General features: G+C 45.4%; 1 protein-coding gene across 1 annotated transcript in view; it reads right to left on the bottom strand.

Moving 5' to 3' along the window:
• Positions 1-287: 287 nt before the first annotated feature.
• The window catches only part of LOC106591131 (endoplasmic reticulum-Golgi intermediate compartment protein 1), an 87,702-nt gene continuing 67,316 nt past the window's right edge, over positions 288-20,673 (bottom strand). Inside the window, exons 7-10 of the mRNA XM_045717813.1 lie at positions 7,332-7,392; positions 6,307-6,407; positions 3,352-3,474; positions 288-2,537 (exon numbers count right to left, since the gene is read on the bottom strand). Coding sequence (XP_045573769.1) covers positions 2,430-2,537; positions 3,352-3,474; positions 6,307-6,407; positions 7,332-7,392 — 393 coding nt within the window. The 3' untranslated portion in view covers positions 288-2,429. The remainder of the gene's footprint in view (positions 2,538-3,351; positions 3,475-6,306; positions 6,408-7,331; positions 7,393-20,673) is intronic.

The following is a 20,673-nucleotide window of genomic DNA, read 5'->3' as shown; positions in this document are numbered from 1 at the left end:
GGAACTGGGACGCCGTGGTTGCTATGAGGAAGTAGGAACTGGGACGCCGTGGTTGCTATGAGGAAGTAGGAACTGGGACGCCGTGGTTGCTATGAGGAAGTAGGAACTGGGACACCGTGGTTGCTATGAGGAAGTAGGAACTGGGACGCCGTGGTTGCTATGAGGAAGTAGGAACTGGGACACCGTGGTTGCTATGAGGAAGTAGGAACTGGGACGCCGTGGTTGTCATGAGGAAGTAGGAACTGGGACGCCGTGGTTGCTATGAGGAAGTAGGAACTGGGACACCGTGGTTGCTAAAGTAACTTTACTGGTTGTTGCATTGATCACACATCATCTGCTTCTTTCATGACAGGAAAATGTCTGACCTAGTCCAGTAATACCAGTTCTAACAAAGACTTCTATTTATCAATGGCCTTCATCTTAGTTGTCATGGTAGTGATGAGACCATTGATAAAGAACATCTTGGCGGCACCCTATTCCCTGTGTAGTGCACTACTTTTGATGATAGCCCTATGGGCCCTGGTCTAAAAGTCATGCACTACATTGGCAATAGGGTGACATTTGGGATATAGCCCTTATAACTGAACAGTTCCCTCCATTCCCACAGAAACCCTGTAACAACGTCAAAACGGATAATACCGATTGTTATCAAAAGAATACACACGTTTACATACAGTAAAACATGAGAAGAAACAAAGACAATTCTATTATTTCTCTCTTTTTGGCAAAAAAATAATAAAGACGTCCAAATCCTTTGAACATTTTCAGAAAGTAGATAAAACCAAAAATAACTTCATCCTCAATGGATTTGACACAAGGACATTGAACAGATTGTACGGTCAGTTACAATGGAATTGGGAAACATTCTATAAAAAGGGAGAGGGGGCAGTAAACACTGACCACGTTGTAGTTCTAGAACCAAGACTAGTTCTACAAACCAAGACTAGTTCTACAAACCAAGACTAGTTCTACAAACCAAGACTAGTTCTAGAACCAAGACTAGTTCTACAAACCAAGACTAGTTCTACAAACCAAGACTAGTTCTAGAACCAAGACTAGTTCTAGAACCAAGACTAGTTCTACAAACCAAGACTAGTTCTAGAACCAAGACTAGTTCTACAAACCAAGACTAGTTCTAGAACCAAGACTAGTTCTACAAACCAAGACTAGTTCTAGAACCAAGACTAGTACAAACCAAGACTAGTTCTAGAACCAAGACTAGTTCTACAAACCAAGACTAGTTCTAGAACCAAGACTAGTTCTACAAACCAAGACTAGTTCTAGAACCAAGACTAGTTCTAGAACCAAGACTAGTTCTAGAGTTGATCCATTATTCAGTCAATAGCGTAATAGATTCAGCATTATGAAATGACAATAAGAAAACCCTGGTTCAGTCAACATTGAAATGAGAAACCAAAGGATCCAGAAAGCTGAAAACACTTGATTTGAGAGACATACTGTATGACATGGGCTTTGAAAAAAAAACCTAAGGCACAATTGATTCATTATATTTCCAATGGCTTGATGTGACAGTATGATTCATTCCACAATACAATCATAAATACAGTATGTTATGTTACAATGTGGTTTTTTACACCTGGAAGAGACAGTTCATACTCACTTCATACTCACTTCATGTCACAAAGTACAAAATATTTTGTAAAAAAAAAAATCATTTGAAAGTATGACAAATTACTACATTTTACCACCCTATTTAATTCATAGTGCACTATTTATGAGGCGCCAAAAGAAGTGCACTATTTAAGAGGCTCCAAAAGAAGTGCACTATTTAAGAGGCTCCAAAAGAAGTGCACTATTTATGAGGCGCCAAAAGAAGTGCACTATTTATGAGGCGCTAAAAGTGCACTATTTATGAGGCGCCAAAAGAAGTGCACTATTTAAAGAGGCTCCAAAATAAGTGCACTATTTGAAGAGGCTCCAAAAGAAGTGCACTATAAAAGGGTAAAACGGTGCCATTTGGACATGCCCAAGTGATTGCACAGGTTCATATGAAAACCAATCAGTTAACCATCCATCCTGTTGTCTGGGGAAATATACTGCCAGTCTCTGGGCGCATCTCAATGGTCTAGAGTCGCTTCCTCGCCTCGTCTCCTTTCCTTCATCTGCTCTGACAGATGAAGGAATGTAGGGCTCAGTTGGTAGAGCATGGCACTTTGTAAGGACAGGATGGTGGGTTCGATTCCCGCTGGGGTCACCCATGAAGAAAAATGTGTAACATGACTAAGTCGCTCTGGAAACTACCTTCAGCTAAATAGTATTATTATTATTATTATTATTATTATCTAGCAGGTGAAGGAGAGGAAGTCTGTAGACTATTGAAATACGCCCTTCTGATGTTATAAATAGGTTTTTATGGGGGCGTAGTGATACGTAGTGATGCGTCCTCAGGACAGCGTAGTGATATGTCCTCAGGACATCTTTCCTATCTGGATCTTCTTCCAGGCCTCGGAGGCTGTGAATATACAGGAGTCTATGATGCCTGCTACCGTGAACGTCCCACCGATGATAGCACAGATCTGGAGGGGAGAGGGAGGACAGGGGTTAGCAGTTAGGATGAATCAGGATGTGGACATGAGGCTAGGGGTTAGGATGAATCAGGATGTGGACATGAGGCTAGGGGTTAGAGTTACGGTTGAAGCTAGGGGTTAGGGGTTAGTGGTTAGGGTTGAAGCTAGGGATAGGGGTTAGCGGTTAGGGTTGAAGCTAGGGATAGGGGTTAGCGGTTAGGGGTTAGGGTTGAAGCTAGGGGTTAGGGTTGAAGCTAGGGGTTAGGGTTGAAGCTAGGGGTTAGGGGTTAGGGTTGAAGCTAGGGCTAGGGGTTAGCGGTCAGGGGCTAGGGTTGTGGTTGAAGCTAGGGTCAGGGGTTAGCGGTGAACCAGGGTGTGGACATGAGGCTAGGGTTAAGGTTAGGGTTAAAGCTAGGGCTAGGGGTCAGCAGTTAGGGTTGTGGTTGAAGCTAAGGTCAGGGGTTAGCGGTTAGGGGTTAGGGTTGAACCAGGATGTAGACATGAGGCTAGGGGTTAGGGTTGAAGCTAGGGTCAGGGGTTACGGGTTAGCGGTTAGGGTTGAAGCTAGGGATAGGGGTTAGCGGTTAGGGGTTAGGGTTGAACCAGGATGTAGACATGAGGCTAGGGGTTAGGGTTGAAGCTAGGGTCAGGGGTTACGGGTTAGCGGTTAGGGGTTGTGGTTGAAGCTAAGGTCAGGGGTTAGCGGTTAGGGTTGAAGCTAAGGTCAGGGGTTAGCGGTTAGGGTTGAAGCTAGGGATAGGGGTTAGGGGTTAGCGGTTAGGGTTGAAGCTAGGGGTAGGGGTTAGCGGTTAGGGTAACATACCGTAGTTATGAACCGGTAGAGGGGTTGTCTCTTCTCTGTGTACTTGACTGTGATTGGACTGAGGTCATAGCGGTACCAGATAGCTGGGATAATCCTTCCTGTGTGGCTATAGGCTACGTACTCCTGCAGGGGCGGGACAAAGAGAGAGAGAAGACATGTTTACTGGTTGGTTATAATATGTAATGTTATTATAGGCTACGTACTCCTACAGGGGCGGGACAAAGAGAGAGAAGACATGTTTACTGGTTGGTTATAATATGTAATGTTATTATAGGCTACGTACTCCTACAGGGGCGGGACAAAGAGAGAAGACATGTTTACTGGTTGGTTATAATATGTCATGTTATTATAGGCTACATACTCCTACAGGGGCGGGGCAAAGAGAGAGAAGACATGTTTACTGGTTGGTTATAATATGTAATGTTATTATAGGCTACGTACTCTTACAGGGGCGGGACAAAGAGAGAAGACATGTTTACTGGTTGGTTATAATATGTCATGTTATTATAGGCTACGTACTCTTACAGGGGCGGGACAAAGAGAGAGAAGACATGTTTACTGGTTGGTTATAATATGTAATGTTATTATAGGCTACGTACTCCTACAGGGGCGGGACAAAGAGAGAGAAGACATGTTTACTGGTTGGTTATAATATGTAATGTTATTATAGGCTACGTACTCCTGCATACTGGTAGAGTTATAGTCCATACCTTGTTGGCTACAGTATACTGGTAGGGTTATAGTCCATACCTTGTTGGCTACAGTATACTGGTAGAGTTATAGCCCATACCTTGTTGGCTACAGTATACTGGTAGGGTAGGGTTATAGTCCATACCTTGTTGGCTACAGTATACTGGTAGGGTAGAGTTATAGTCCATACCTTGTTGGCTACAGTATACTGGTAGAGTTATAGTCCATACCTTGTTGGCTACAGTATACTGGTAGAGTTATAGTCCATACCTTGTTGGCTACAGTATACTGGTAGGGTTATAGTCCATACCTTGTTGGCTACAGTATACTGGTAGGGTTATAGTCCATACCTTGTTGGCTACAGTATACTGGTAGAGTTATAGTCCATACCTTGTTGGCTACAGTATACTGGTAGGGTAGGGTTATAGTCCATACCTTGTTGGCTACAGTATACTGGTAGGGTTATAGTCCATACCTTGTTGGCTACAGTATACTGGTAGGGTTATAGTCCATACCTTGTTGGCTACAGTATACTGGTAGGGTAGGGTTATAGTCCATACCTTGTTGGCTACAGTATACTGGTAGAGTTATAGTCCATACCTTGTTGGCTACAGTATACTGGTAGGGTTATAGTCCATACCTTGTTGGCTACAGTATACTGGTAGGGTAGAGTTATAGTCCATACCTTGTTGGCTACAGTATATTGGTAGGGTAGGGTTATAGTCCATACCTTGTTGGCTACAGTATACTGGTAGGGTTATAGTCCATACCTTGTTGGCTACAGTATACTGGTAGGGTTATAGTCCATACCTTGTTGGCTACAGTATACTGGTAGGGTTATAGTCCATACCTTGTTGGCTACAGTATACTTGCAGAGTTATAGTCCATACCTTGTTGGCTACAGTATACTGGTAGAGTTATAGTCCATACCTTGTTGGCTACAGTATACTGGTAGAGTTATAGTCCATACCTTGTTGGCTACAGTATACTGGTAGAGTTATAGTCCATACCTTGTTGGCTACAGTATACTGGTAGGGTAGGGTTATAGTCCATACCTTGTTGGCTACAGTATACTGGTAGGGTAGAGTTATAGTCCATACCTTGTTGGCTACAGTATACTGGTAGGGTTATAGTCCATACCTTGTTGGCTACAGTATACTGGTAGAGTTATAGTCCATACCTTGTTGGCTACAGTATACTGGTAGAGTTATAGTCCATACCTTGTTGGCTACAGTATACTGGTAGAGTTATAGTCCATACCTTGTTGGCTACAGTATACTGGTAGGGTAGGGTTATAGTCCATACCTTGTTGGCTACAGTATACTGGTAGGGTAGAGTTATAGTCCATACATTGTTGGCTACAGTATACTGGTAGGGTTATAGTCCATACCTTGTTGGCTACAGTATACTGGTAGAGTTATAGTCCATACCTTGTTGGCTACAGTATACTGGTAGGGTTATAGTCCATACCTTGTTGGCTACAGTATACTGGTAGGGTTATAGTCCATACCTTGTTGGCTACAGTATACTGGTAGGGTAGGGTTATAGTCCATACCTTGTTGGCTACAGTATACTGGTAGGGTAGAGTTATAGTCCATACCTTGTTGGCTACAGTATACTGGTAGAGTTATAGTCCATACCTTGTTGGCTACAGTATACTGGTAGGGTTATAGTCCATACCTTGTTGGCTACAGTATACTGGTAGAGTTATAGTCCATACCTTGTTGGCTACAGTATACTGGTAGAGTTATAGTCCATACCTTGTTGGCTACAGTATACTGGTAGGGTTATAGTCCATACCTTGTTGGCTACAGTATACTGGTAGAGTTATAGTCCATACCTTGTTGGCTACAGTATACTGGTAGAGTTATAGTCCATACCTTGTTGGCTACAGTATACTGGTAGGGTAGAGTTATAGTCCATACCTTGTTGGCTACAGTATACTGGTAGGGTAGAGTTATAGTCCATACCTTGTTGGCTACAGTATACTGGTAGGGTTATAGTCCATACCTTGTTGGCTACAGTATACCGGTAGGGTTATAGTCCATACCTTGTTGGCTACAGTATACTGGTAGGGTTATAGTCCATACCTTGTTGGCTACAGTATACTGGTAGGGTAGGGTTATAGTCCATACCTTGTTGGCTACAGTATACTGGTAGGGTTATAGTCCATACCTTGTTGGCTACAGTATACTGGTAGGGTAGGGTTATAGTCCATACCTTGTTGGCTACAGTGTACTGGTAGGGTAGAGTTATAGTCCATACCTTGTTGGCTACAGTATACTGGTAGGAGAACCTCTGTTTCCCACTCAGGTCTTCATAGACTGTTGGGACAATCTTTAGGATGTAGTCATGAGATGCCAGAGCTGCAAGGGAACATAAATTAACTTTTATAACAGGAATGAAATAGTTAGTTTTAATGAGAGACTGCTATGTTAGTGGTGGTTCTAGTAACCGTAGTAACCCTTTGGATTCCCATGAGAGGGACCGTTTCCATGTCTCAGTCCTTCTGCTCTGTAGGGGGTCACACACACACACTAGTCTCACACCTCTCATACACACAGGCTAGTCACACACAGGTTAGTCACACACACACATACACACTAGTCTCACACCTCTCATACACACAGGCTAGTCACACACAGGTTAGTCACACACACACATACACACTAGTCTCACACCTCTCATACACACAGGCTAGTCACACACAGGTTAGTCACACACACACATACACACTAGTCTCACACCTCTCATACACACAGGTTAGTCACACACACACATACACACTAGTCTCACACCTCTCATACACACAGGCTAGTCACACACACACCTCTCATACACAGGCTAGTCACACACACACACACACACACACACACACACACACACACACACACACAGATTCTAATGGCAACAGACAGACAGATTCTAATGGCAACAGACAGAGAGATTCTAATGGCAACAGACAGAGAGATTCTAATGGCAACAGACAGAGATTCTAATGGCAACAGACAGAGAGATTCTAATGGCAACAGACAGAGAGATTCTAATGGCAACAGACAGAGAGATTCTAATGGCAACAGACAGAGAGATTCTAATGGCAACAGACAGAGAGATTCTAATGGCAACAGACAGAGAGATTCTAATGGCAACAGACAGAGAGATTCTAAAAAATTCTAATGGCAACAGACAGAGATTCTACCAGAGATTCTAATGGCAACAGACAGAGAGATTCTAATGGCAACAGACAGAGATTCTAATGACAACAGACAGATAAACAGATCTCTACGTACGGTTGGAGCTCAGCCTGTCAGCTCCTCCCAACGCATTAAAGGCTCCTTGGACATTCTGCACCTGTAGCGTGACAGAGAGATGAGACGAGACAGAGAGACAGACAGACAGGAGCCCAGACAGAGAGACAGAGAGACAGACAGACAGACAGAGAGACAGAGAGACAGACACCCAGACAGACAGCCCAGACAGACAGACAGACGCCCAGACAGACAGACAGACAGACGCCCAGACAGACAGACAGACGCCCAGACAGACAGACAGACGCCCAGACAGACAGACAGACGCCCAGACAGACAGACAGACGCCCAGACAGAAAGACAGACGCCCAGACAGACAGACAGACAGACCCAAGACAGACAGACAGACCCAAGACAGACAGACAGACCCAAGACAGACAGACAGACCCAAGACAGACAGACAGACCCAAGACAGACAGACAGACCCAAGACAGACAGACAGACCCAAGACAGACAGACAGACCCAAGACAGACAGACAGAGACCCAAGACAGACAGACAGAGACCCAAGACAGACGGAACGAGACAAGACAGACGGAACGAGACAAGACAGACAGGTATTTATGTAGGAGGATCTTGCATATTATCTTATCCATTGTGTATATGTGTGTGTGTGTGTGTGTGTGTGTGTGTGTGTGTGTGTGTGTGTGTGTGTGTGTGTGTGTGTGTATATGTGTGTGTGTGTATATGTGTGTGTGCGTACCCATGTGCACAATGTGTCAGTACGCAGGTTCATGTTGGATAAGATAGAGAGGGCGTCTATAGACCTGTAGTTTCAGATAGAGAGGGAGTCTATGGACCTGTAGTTTCAGATAGAGAGGGCGTCTATGGACCTGTAGTTTCAGATAGAGAGGGCGTCTATAGACCTGTAGTTTCAGATAGAGAGGGCGTCTATAGACCTGTAGTTTCAGATAGAGAGGGCGTCTATAGACCTGTAGTTTCAGATAGAGAGGGCGTCTATAGACCTGTAGTTTCAGATAGAGAGGGCGTCTATAGACCTGTAGTTTCAGATAGAGAGGGCGTCTATAGACCTGTAGTTTCAGATAGAGAGGGCGTCTATGGACCTGTAGTTTCAGATAGAGAGGAGTCCTGACCTGTAGTTTCAGATAGAGAGGGCGTCTATAGACCTGTAGTTTCAGATAGAGAGGGCGTCTATAGACCTGTAGTTTCAGATAGAGAGGGCGTCTATAGACCTGTAGTTTCAGATAGAGAGGGCGTCTATAGACCTGTAGTTTCAGATAGAGAGGGCGTCTATGGACCTGTAGTTTCAGATAGAGAGGGCGTCTATAGACCTGTAGTTTCAGATAGAGAGGGCGTCTATAGACCTGTAGTTTCAGATAGAGAGGGAGTCCTATAGACCTGTAGTTTCAGATAGAGAGGGCGTCTATAGACCTGTAGTTTCAGATAGAGAGGGAGTCCTGACCTGTAGTTTCAGATAGAGAGGGCGTCTATAGACCTGTAGTTTCAGATAGAGAGGGCGTCTATGGACCTGTAGTTTCAGATAGAGAGGGCGTCTATGGACCTGTAGTTTCAGATAGAGAGGGCGTCTATGGACCTGTAGTTTCAGATAGAGAGGGCGTCTATAGACCTGTAGTTTCAGATAGAGAGGGCGTCTATAGACCTGTAGTTTCAGATAGAGAGGGAGTCCTGACCTGTAGTTTCAGATAGAGAGGGCGTCTATGGACCTGTAGTTTCAGATAGAGAGGGCGTCTATAGACCTGTAGTTTCAGATAGAGAGGGCGTCTATGGACCTGTAGTTTCAGATAGAGAGGGCGTCTATGGACCTGTAGTTTCAGATATAGAGGGCGTCTATAGACCTGTAGTTTCAGATAGAGAGGGCGTCTATGGACCTGTAGTTTCAGATATAGAGGGCGTCTATAGACCTGTAGTTTCAGATAGAGAGGGCGTCTATGGACCTGTAGTTTCAGATAGAGAGGGCGTCTATAGACCTGTAGTTTCAGATAGAGAGGGCGTCTATGGACCTGTAGTTTCAGATAGAGAGGGCGTCTATAGACCTGTAGTTTCAGATATAGAGGGCGTCTATAGACCTGTAGTTTCAGATAGAGAGGGCGTCTATGGACCTGTAGTTTCAGATAGAGAGGGCGTCTATAGACCTGTAGTTTCAGATAGAGAGGGAGTCCTAGACCTGTAGTTTCAGATAGAGAGGGAGTCTATAGACCTGTAGTTTCAGATAGAGAGGGCGTCTATGGACCTGTAGTTTCAGATAGAGAGGGCGTCTATAGACCTGTAGTTTCAGATAGAGAGGGCGTCTATGGACCTGTAGTTTCAGATAGAGAGGGCGTCTATGGACCTGTAGTTTCAGATAGAGAGGGCGTCTATAGACCTGTAGTTTCAGATAGAGAGGGCGTCTATAGACCTGTAGTTTCAGATAGAGAGGGCGTCTATAGACCTGTAGTTTCAGATAGAGAGGGAGTCCTGACCTGTAGTTTCAGATAGAGAGGGCGTCTATAGACCTGTAGTTTCAGATAGAGAGGCGTCTATAGACCTGTAGTTTCAGATAGAGAGGGCGTCTATAGACCTGTAGTTTCAGATAGAGAGGGAGTCTATAGACCTGTAGTTTCAGATATAGAGGGCGTCTATAGACCTGTAGTTTCAGATAGAGAGGGCGTCTATGGACCTGTAGTTTCAGATAGAGAGGGCGTCTATAGACCTGTAGTTTCAGATAGAGAGGGCGTCTATAGACCTGTAGTTTCAGATAGAGAGGGAGTCTATAGACCTGTAGTTTCAGATAGAGAGGGCGTCTATAGACCTGTAGTTTCAGATAGAGAGGGCGTCTATGGACCTGTAGTTTCAGATAGAGAGGGAGTCCTGACCTGTAGTTTCAGATAGAGAGGGCGTCTATAGACCTGTAGTTTCAGATAGAGAGGGCGTCTATAGACCTGTAGTTTCAGATAGAGAGGGCGTCTATAGACCTGTAGTTTCAGATAGAGAGGGCGTCTATAGACCTGTAGTTTCAGATAGAGAGGGCGTCTATAGACCTGTAGTTTCAGATAGAGAGGGCGTCTATAGACCTGTAGTTTCAGATAGAGAGGGCGTCTATAGACCTGTAGTTTCAGATAGAGAGGGCGTCTATAGACCTGTAGTTTCAGATAGAGAGGGCGTCTATGGACCTGTAGTTTCAGATAGAGAGGGCGTCTATAGACCTGTAGTTTCAGATAGAGAGGGCGTCTATAGACCTGTAGTTTCAGATAGAGAGGGCGTCTATAGACCTGTAGTTTCAGATAGAGAGGGCGTCTATAGACCTGTAGTTTCAGATAGAGAGGGAGTCCTGACCTGTAGTTTCAGATAGAGAGGGCGTCTATGGACCTGTAGTTTCAGATAGAGAGGGAGTCCTGACCTGTAGTTTCAGATAGAGAGGGCGTCTATAGACCTGTAGTTTCAGATAGAGAGGGAGTCCTGACCTGTAGTTTCAGATAGAGAGGGCGTCTATAGACCTGTAGTTTCAGATAGAGAGGGCGTCTATAGACCTGTAGTTTCAGATAGAGAGGGCGTCTATAGACCTGTAGTTTCAGATAGAGAGGGCGTCTATAGACCTGTAGTTTCAGATAGAGAGGGCGTCTATAGACCTGTAGTTTCAGATAGAGAGGGCGTCCTGACCTGTAGTTTCAGATAGAGAGGGCGTCTATAGACCTGTAGTTTCAGATAGAGAGGGCGTCTATAGACCTGTAGTTTCAGATAGAGAGGGCGTCTATAGACCTGTAGTTTCAGATAGAGAGGGCGTCTATAGACCTGTAGTTTCAGATAGAGAGGGCGTCTATAGACCTGTAGTTTCAGATAGAGAGGGCGTCTATAGACCTGTAGTTTCAGATAGAGAGGGCGTCTATAGACCTGTAGTTTCAGATAGAGAGGGCGTCTATAGACCTGTAGTTTCAGATAGAGAGGGCGTCTATAGACCTGTAGTTTCAGATAGAGAGGGCGTCTATAGACCTGTAGTTTCAGATAGAGAGGGCGTCTATAGACCTGTAGTTTCAGATAGAGAGGGCGTCTATAGACCTGTAGTTTCAGATAGAGAGGGCGTCTATAGACCTGTAGTTTCAGATAGAGAGGGCGTCTATAGACCTGTAGTTTCAGATAGAGAGGGCGTCTATGGACCTGTAGTTTCAGATAGAGAGGGCGTCTATGGACCTGTAGTTTCAGATAGAGAGGGCGTCTATAGACCTGTAGTTTCAGATAGAGAGGGCGTCTATGGACCTGTAGTTTCAGATAGAGAGGGCGTCTATAGACCTGTAGTTTCAGATAGAGAGGGCGTCTATAGACCTGTAGTTTCAGATAGAGAGGGCGTCTATAGACCTGTAGTTTCAGATAGAGAGGGCGTCTATAGACCTGTAGTTTCAGATAGAGAGGGCGTCTATGGACCTGTAGTTTCAGATAGAGAGGGAGTCTATAGACCTGTAGTTTCAGATAGAGAGGGCGTCTATAGACCTGTAGTTTCAGATAGAGAGGGCGTCTATAGACCTGTAGTTTCAGATAGAGAGGGCGTCTATGGACCTGTAGTTTCAGATAGAGAGGGCGTCTATAGACCTGTAGTTTCAGATAGAGAGGGCGTCTATAGACCTGTAGTTTCAGATAGAGAGGGCGTCTATAGACCTGTAGTTTCAGATAGAGAGGGCGTCTATAGACCTGTAGTTTCAGATAGAGAGGGCGTCTATAGACCTGTAGTTTCAGATAGAGAGGGCGTCTATGGACCTGTAGTTTCAGATAGAGAGGGCGTCTATAGACCTGTAGTTTCAGATAGAGAGGGCGTCTATAGACCTGTAGTTTCAGATAGAGAGGGCGTCTATAGACCTGTAGTTTCAGATAGAGAGGGCGTCTATAGACCTGTAGTTTCAGATAGAGAGGGCGTCCTATGACCTGTAGTTTCAGATAGAGAGGGCGTCTATAGACCTGTAGTTTCAGATAGAGAGGGCGTCTATAGACCTGTAGTTTCAGATAGAGAGGGCGTCTATAGACCTGTAGTTTCAGATAGAGAGGGCGTCTATAGACCTGTAGTTTCAGATAGAGAGGCGTCTATGGACCTGTAGTTTCAGATAGAGAGGGCGTCTATAGACCTGTAGTTTCAGATAGAGAGGGCGTCTATAGACCTGTAGTTTCAGATAGAGAGGGCGTCTATAGACCTGTAGTTTCAGATAGAGAGGGCGTCTATAGACCTGTAGTTTCAGATAGAGAGGGCGTCTATGGACCTGTAGTTTCAGATAGAGAGGGCGTCTATAGACCTGTAGTTTCAGATAGAGAGGGCGTCTATAGACCTGTAGTTTCAGATAGAGAGGCGTCTATAGACCTGTAGTTTCAGATAGAGAGGGCGTCTATAGACCTGTAGTTTCAGATAGAGAGGGCGTCTATAGACCTGTAGTTTCAGATAGAGAGGGCGTCTATAGACCTGTAGTTTCAGATAGAGAGGGCGTCTATAGACCTGTAGTTTCAGATAGAGAGGGCGTCTATAGACCTGTAGTTTCAGATAGAGAGGGCGTCTATAGACCTGTAGTTTCAGATAGAGAGGGCGTCTATAGACCTGTAGTTTCAGATAGAGAGGGCGTCTATAGACCTGTAGTTTCAGATAGAGAGGGCGTCTATAGACCTGTAGTTTCAGATAGAGAGGGCGTCTATAGACCTGTAGTTTCAGATAGAGAGGGCGTCTATAGACCTGTAGTTTCAGATAGAGAGGGCGTCTATAGACCTGTAGTTTCAGATAGAGAGGGCGTCTATAGACCTGTAGTTTCAGATAGAGAGGGCGTCTATAGACCTGTAGTTTCAGATAGAGAGGGCGTCTATTGACCTGTAGTTTCAGATAGAGAGGGAGTCCTGACCTGTAGTTTCAGATAGAGAGGGCGTCTATAGACCTGTAGTTTCAGATAGAGAGGGCGTCCTATAGACCTGTAGTTTCAGATAGAGAGGGCGTCTATAGACCTGTAGTTTCAGATAGAGAGGGCGTCTATAGACCTGTAGTTTCAGATAGAGAGGGCGTCTATAGACCTGTAGTTTCAGATAGAGAGGGCGTCTATAGACCTGTAGTTTCAGATAGAGAGGGCGTCTATAGACCTGTAGTTTCAGATAGAGAGGGCGTCTATGGACCTGTAGTTTCAGATAGAGAGGGCGTCTATAGACCTGTAGTTTCAGATAGAGAGGGCGTCTATAGACCTGTAGTTTCAGATAGAGAGGGAGTCCTGACCTGTAGTTTCAGATAGAGAGGGCGTCTATGGACCTGTAGTTTCAGATAGAGAGGGCGTCCTGACCTGTAGTTTCAGATAGAGAGGGCGTCTATAGACCTGTAGTTTCAGATAGAGAGGGCGTCTATAGACCTGTAGTTTCAGATAGAGAGGGCGTCTATAGACCTGTAGTTTCAGATAGAGAGGGCGTCTATAGACCTGTAGTTTCAGATAGAGAGGGCGTCTATAGACCTGTAGTTTCAGATAGAGAGGGCGTCTATAGACCTGTAGTTTCAGATAGAGAGGGCGTCTATAGACCTGTAGTTTCAGATAGAGAGGGCGTCTATGGACCTGTAGTTTCAGATAGAGAGGGAGTCCTGACCTGTAGTTTCAGATAGAGAGGGCGTCTATAGACCTGTAGTTTCAGATAGAGAGGGAGTCTATAGACCTGTAGTTTCAGATAGAGAGGGCGTCTATAGACCTGTAGTTTCAGATAGAGAGGGCGTCTATGGACCTGTAGTTTCAGATAGAGAGGGCGTCTATAGACCTGTAGTTTCAGATAGAGAGGGCGTCTATAGACCTGTAGTTTCAGATAGAGAGGGCGTCTATGGACCTGTAGTTTCAGATAGAGAGGGAGTCCTGACCTGTAGTTTCAGATAGAGAGGGCGTCCTGACCTGTAGTTTCAGATAGAGAGGGCGTCTATGGACCTGTAGTTTCAGATAGAGAGGGCGTCTATAGACCTGTAGTTTCAGATAGAGAGGGCGTCTATAGACCTGTAGTTTCAGATAGAGAGGGCGTCTATAGACCTGTAGTTTCAGATAGAGAGGGCGTCTATAGACCTGTAGTTTCAGATAGAGAGGGCGTCTATAGACCTGTAGTTTCAGATAGAGAGGGCGTCTATGGACCTGTAGTTTCAGATAGAGAGGGCGTCTATAGACCTGTAGTTTCAGATAGAGAGGGAGTCCTGACCTGTAGTTTCAGATAGAGAGGGCGTCTATGGACCTGTAGTTTCAGATAGAGAGGGCGTCTATAGACCTGTAGTTTCAGATAGAGAGGGCGTCTATAGACCTGTAGTTTCAGATAGAGAGGGAGTCTATAGACCTGTAGTTTCAGATAGAGAGGGCGTCTATAGACCTGTAGTTTCAGATAGAGAGGGCGTCTATAGACCTGTAGTTTCAGATAGAGAGGGCGTCTATAGACCTGTAGTTTCAGATAGAGAGGGCGTCTATAGACCTGTAGTTTCAGATAGAGAGGGCGTCTATGGACCTGTAGTTTCAGATAGAGAGGGCGTCTATAGACCTGTAGTTTCAGATAGAGAGGGCGTCTATAGACCTGTAGTTTCAGATAGAGAGGGCGTCTATAGACCTGTAGTTTCAGATAGAGAGGGCGTCTATAGACCTGTAGTTTCAGATAGAGAGGGCGTCTATGGACCTGTAGTTTCAGATAGAGAGGTAGTCCTGACCTGTAGTTTCAGATAGAGAGGGCGTCTATGGACCTGTAGTTTCAGATAGAGAGGGCGTCTATGGACCTGTAGTTTCAGATAGAGAGGGCGTCTATAGACCTGTAGTTTCAGATAGAGAGGGAGTCTATAGACCTGTAGTTTCAGATAGAGAGGGAGTCCTGACCTGTAGTTTCAGATAGAGAGAGGCGTCTATGGACCTGTAGTTTCAGATAGAGAGGGCGTCTATAGACCTGTAGTTTCAGATAGAGAGGGCGTCTATAGACCTGTAGTTTCAGATAGAGAGGGAGTCTATGGACCTGTAGTTTCAGATAGAGAGGGCGTCTATAGACCTGTAGTTTCAGATAGAGAGGGAGTCCTGACCTGTAGTTTCAGATAGAGAGGGCGTCTATGGACCTGTAGTTTCAGATAGAGAGGGCGTCTATAGACCTGTAGTTTCAGATAGAGAGGGCGTCTATGGACCTGTAGTTTCAGATAGAGAGGGCGTCTATGGACCTGTAGTTTCAGATAGAGAGGGCGTCTATAGACCTGTAGTTTCAGATAGAGAGGGAGTCCTGACCTGTAGTTTCAGATAGAGAGGGCGTCTATAGACCTGTAGTTTCAGATAGAGAGGGCGTCTATGGACCTGTAGTTTCAGATAGAGAGGGCGTCTATAGACCTGTAGTTTCAGATAGAGAGGGAGTCCTGACCTGTAGTTTCAGATAGAGAGGGCGTCTATGGACCTGTAGTTTCAGATAGAGAGGGCGTCTATAGACCTGTAGTTTCAGATAGAGAGGGCGTCTATAGACCTGTAGTTTCAGATAGAGAGGGAGTCCTGACCTGTAGTTTCAGATAGAGAGGGCGTCTATAGACCTGTAGTTTCAGATAGAGAGGGCGTCTATGGACCTGTAGTTTCAGATAGAGAGGGCGTCTATAGACCTGTAGTTTCAGATAGAGAGGGCGTCTATAGACCTGTAGTTTCAGATAGAGAGGGCGTCTATAGACCTGTAGTTTCAGATAGAGAGGGAGTCCTGACCTGTAGTTTAAGATAGAGAGGGCGTCTATGGACCTGTAGTTTCAGATAGAGAGGGCGTCTATGGACCTGTAGTTTCAGATAGAGAGGGAGTCCTGACCTGTAGTTTCAGATAGAGAGGGCGTCTATAGACCTGTAGTTTCAGATAGAGAGGGCGTCTATAGACCTGTAGTTTCAGATAGAGAGGGCGTCTATAGACCTGTAGTTTCAGATAGAGAGGGCGTCTATAGACCTGTAGTTTCAGATAGAGAGGGCGTCTATAGACCTGTAGTTTCAGATAGAGAGGGCGTCTATAGACCTGTAGTTTCAGATAGAGAGGGCGTCTATGGACCTGTAGTTTCAGATAGAGAGGGCGTCTATAGACCTGTAGTTTCAGATAGAGAGGGCGTCTATAGACCTGTAGTTTCAGATAGAGAGGGCGTCTATGGACCTGTAGTTTCAGATAGAGAGGGCGTCTATAGACCTGTAGTTTCAGATAGAGAGGGCGTCTATGGACCTGTAGTTTCAGATAGAGAGGGAGTCCTAGACCTGTAGTTTCAGATAGAGAGGGCGTCTATAGACCTGTAGTTTCAGATAGAGAGGGCGTCTATAGACCTGTAGTTTCAGATAGAGAGGGCGTCTATAGACCTGTAGTTTCAGATAGAGAGGGCGTCTATAGACCTGTAGTTTCAGATAGAGAGGGCGTCTATGGACCTGTAGTTTCAGATAGAGAGGGCGTCTATGGACCTGTAGTTTCAGATAGAGAGGGCGTCTATAGACCTGTAGTTTCAGATAGAGAGGGCGTCTATAGACCTGTAGTTTCAGATAGAGAGGGCGTCTATAGACCTGTAGTTTCAGATAGAGAGGGCGTCTATAGACCTGTAGTTTCAGATAGAGAGGGAGTCTATGGACCTGTAGTTTCAGATAGAGAGGGAGTCTATAGACCTGTAGTTTCAGATAGAGAGGTAGTCCTGACCTGTAGTTTCAGATAGAGAGGGCGTCTATGGACCTGTAGTTTCAGATAGAGAGGGCGTCTATAGACCTGTAGTTTCAGATAGAGAGGGCGTCTATAGACCTGTAGTTTCAGATAGAGAGGGAGTCTATGGACCTGTAGTTTCAGATAGAGAGGGAGTCTATGGACCTGTAGTTTCAGATAGAGAGGGCGTCTATAGACCTGTAGTTTCAGATAGAGAGGGCGTCTATAGACCTGTAGTTTCAGATAGAGAGGGCGTCTATAGACCTGTAGTTTCAGATAGAGAGGGAGTCTATGGACCTGTAGTTTCAGATAGAGAGGGCGTCTATAGACCTGTAGTTTCAGATAGAGAGGGAGTCTATGGACCTGTAGTTTCAGATAGAGAGGGCGTCTATAGACCTGTAGTTTCAGATAGAGAGGGAGTCCTGACCTGTAGTTTCAGATAGAGAGGGCGTCTATGGACCTGTAGTTTCAGATAGAGAGGGAGTCTATGGACCTGTAGTTTCAGATAGAGAGGGCGTCTATGGACCTGTAGTTTCAGATAGAGAGGGCGTCTATAGACCTGTAGTTTCAGATAGAGAGGGCGTCTATAGACCTGTAGTTTCAGATAGAGAGGGCGTCTATGGACCTGTAGTTTCAGATAGAGAGGGCGTCTATAGACCTGTAGTTTCAGATAGAGGGCGTCTATAGACCTGTAGTTTCAGATAGAGAGGGCGTCTATAGACCTGTAGTTTCAGATAGAGAGGGCGTCTATGGACCTGTAGTTTCAGATAGAGAGGGCGTCTATAGACCTGTAGTTTCAGATAGAGAGGGAGTCCTGACCTGTAGTTTCAGATAGAGAGGGAGTCCTGACCTGTAGTTTCAGATAGAGAGGGAGTCCTGACCTGTAGTTTCAGATAGAGAGGGCGTCTATAGACCTGTAGTTTCAGATAGAGAGGGCGTCTATAGACCTGTAGTTTCAGATAGAGAGGGAGTCCTGACCTGTAGTTTAAGATAGAGAGGGCGTCTATAGACCTGTAGTTTCAGATAGAGAAGGAGTCTATGGACCTGTAGTTTCAGATAGAGAGGGCGTCTATGGACCTGTCCTGACCTGTAGTTTCAGATAGAGAGGGCGTCTATAGACCTGTAGTTTCAGATAGAGAGGGCGTCTATAGACCTGTAGTTTCAGATAGAGAGGGCGTCTATAGACCTGTAGTTTCAGATAGAGAGGGCGTCTATGGACCTGTAGTTTCAGATAGAGAGGGCGTCTATGGACCTGTAGTTTCAGATAGAGAGGGCGTCTATAGACCTGTAGTTTCAGATAGAGAGGGCGTCTATAGACCTGTAGTTTCAGATAGAGAGGGCGTCTATGGACCTGTAGTTTCAGATAGAGAGGGCGTCTATAGACCTGTAGTTTCAGATAGAGAGGGCGTCCTGACCTGTAGTTTCAGATAGAGAGGGCGTCTATAGACCTGTAGTTTCAGATAGAGAGGGCGTCTATGGACCTGTAGTTTCAGATAGAGAGGGAGTCCTGACCTGTAGTTTCAGATAGAGAGGGAGTCCTGACCTGTAGTTTCAGATAGAGAGGGCGTCTATAGACCTGTAGTTTCAGATAGAGAGGGCGTCTATAGACCTGTAGTTTCAGATAGAGAGGGCGTCCTGACCTGTAGTTTAAGATAGAGAGGGCGTCTATAGACCTGTAGTTTCAGATAGAGAAGGAGTCTATGGACCTGTAGTTTCAGATAGAGAGGGCGTCTATGGACCTGTCCGACCTGTAGTTTCAGATAGAGAGGGCGTCTATAGACCTGTAGTTTCAGATAGAGAGGGCGTCTATAGACCTGTAGTTTCAGATAGAGAGGGCGTCTATAGACCTGTAGTTTCAGATAGAGAGGGCGTCTATGGACCTGTAGTTTCAGATAGAGAGGGCGTCTATGGACCTGTAGTTTCAGATAGAGAGGGCGTCTATAGACCTGTAGTTTCAGATAGAGAGGGCGTCTATAGACCTGTAGTTTCAGATAGAGAGGGCGTCTATGGACCTGTAGTTTCAGATAGAGAGGGCGTCTATAGACCTGTAGTTTCAGATAGAGAGGGCGTCCTGACCTGTAGTTTCAGATAGAGAGGGCGTCTATAGACCTGTAGTTTCAGATAGAGAGGGCGTCTATGGACCTGTAGTTTCAGATAGAGAGGGAGTCCTGACCTGTAGTTTCAGATAGAGAGGGCGTCTATAGACCTGTAGTTTCAGATAGAGAGGGCGTCTATGACCTGTAGTTTCAGATAGAGAGGGCGTCTATGGACCTGTAGTTTCAGATAGAGAGGGCGTCTATGGACCTGTAGTTTCAGATAGAGAGGGCGTCTATAGACCTGTAGTTTCAGATAGAGAGGGCGTCTATAGACCTGTAGTTTCAGATAGAGAGGGCGTCTATGGACCTGTAGTTTCAGATAGAGAGGGCGTCTATGGACCTGTAGTTTCAGATAGAGAGGGAGTCCTGACCTGTAGTTTCAGATAGAGAGGGCGTCTATAGACCTGTAGTTTCAGATAGAGAGGGCGTCTATGGACCTGTAGTTTCAGATAGAGAGGGCGTCTATAGACCTGTAGTTTCAGATAGAGAGGGCGTCTATAGACCTGTAGTTTCAGATAGAGAGGGCGTCTATAGACCTGTAGTTTCAGATAGAGAGGGCGTCTATAGACCTGTAGTTTCAGATAGAGAGGGAGTCTATGGACCTGTAGTTTCAGATAGAGAGGGCGTCTATAGACCTGTAGTTTCAGATAGAGAGGGAGTCCTGACCTGTAGTTTCAGATAGAGAGGGCGTCTATGGACCTGTAGTTTCAGATAGAGAGGGCGTCTATAGACCTGTAGTTTCAGATAGAGAGGGCGTCTATAGACCTGTAGTTTCAGATAGAGAGGGCGTCTATGGACCTGTAGTTTCAGATAGAGAGGGCGTCTATAGACCTGTAGTTTCAGATAGAGAGGGCGTCTATGGACCTGTAGTTTCAGATAGAGAGGGCGTCTATAGACCTGTAGTTTCAGATAGAGAGGGCGTCTATGGACCTGTAGTTTCAGATAGAGAGGGCGTCTATAGACCTGTAGTTTCAGATAGAGAGGGCGTCTATGGACCTGTAGTTTCAGATAGAGAGGGCGTCTATGGACCTGTAGTTTCAGATAGAGAGGGCGTCTATGGACCTGTAGTTTCAGATAGAGAGGGCGTCTATAGACCTGTAGTTTCAGATAGAGAGGGCGTCCTGACCTGTAGTTTCAGATAGAGAGGGCGTCTATGGACCTGTAGTTTCAGATAGAGAGGGAGTCCTGACCTGTAGTTTCAGATAGAGAGGGCGTCTATAGACCTGTAGTTTCAGATAGAGAGGGCGTCCTGACCTGTAGTTTCAGATAGAGAGGGCGTCTATGGACCTGTAGTTTCAGATAGAGAGGGCGTCTATGGACCTGTAGTTTCAGATAGAGAGGGCGTCTATAGACCTGTAGTTTCAGATAGAGAGGGCGTCTATAGACCTGTAGTTTCAGATAGAGAGGGAGTCCTGACCTGTAGTTTCAGATAGAGAGGGCGTCTATGGACCTGTAGTTTCAGATAGAGAGGGCGTCTATAGACCTGTAGTTTCAGATAGAGAGGGCGTCTATGGACCTGTAGTTTCAGATAGAGAGGGCGTCTATAGACCTGTAGTTTCAGATAGAGAGGGCGTCTATAGACCTGTAGTTTCAGATAGAGAGGGCGTCTATGGACCTGTAGTTTCAGATAGAGGGCGT

The sequence above is a fragment of the Salmo salar genome, chromosome ssa05 (assembly GCF_905237065.1).
Source record: "Salmo salar chromosome ssa05, Ssal_v3.1, whole genome shotgun sequence".
In the NCBI taxonomy this organism is placed as follows: domain Eukaryota; kingdom Metazoa; phylum Chordata; class Actinopteri; order Salmoniformes; family Salmonidae; genus Salmo; species Salmo salar.
The sequence above is the reverse complement of the archived record's forward strand: the minus strand, read 5'-3'. Positions and strand labels throughout refer to the sequence as shown.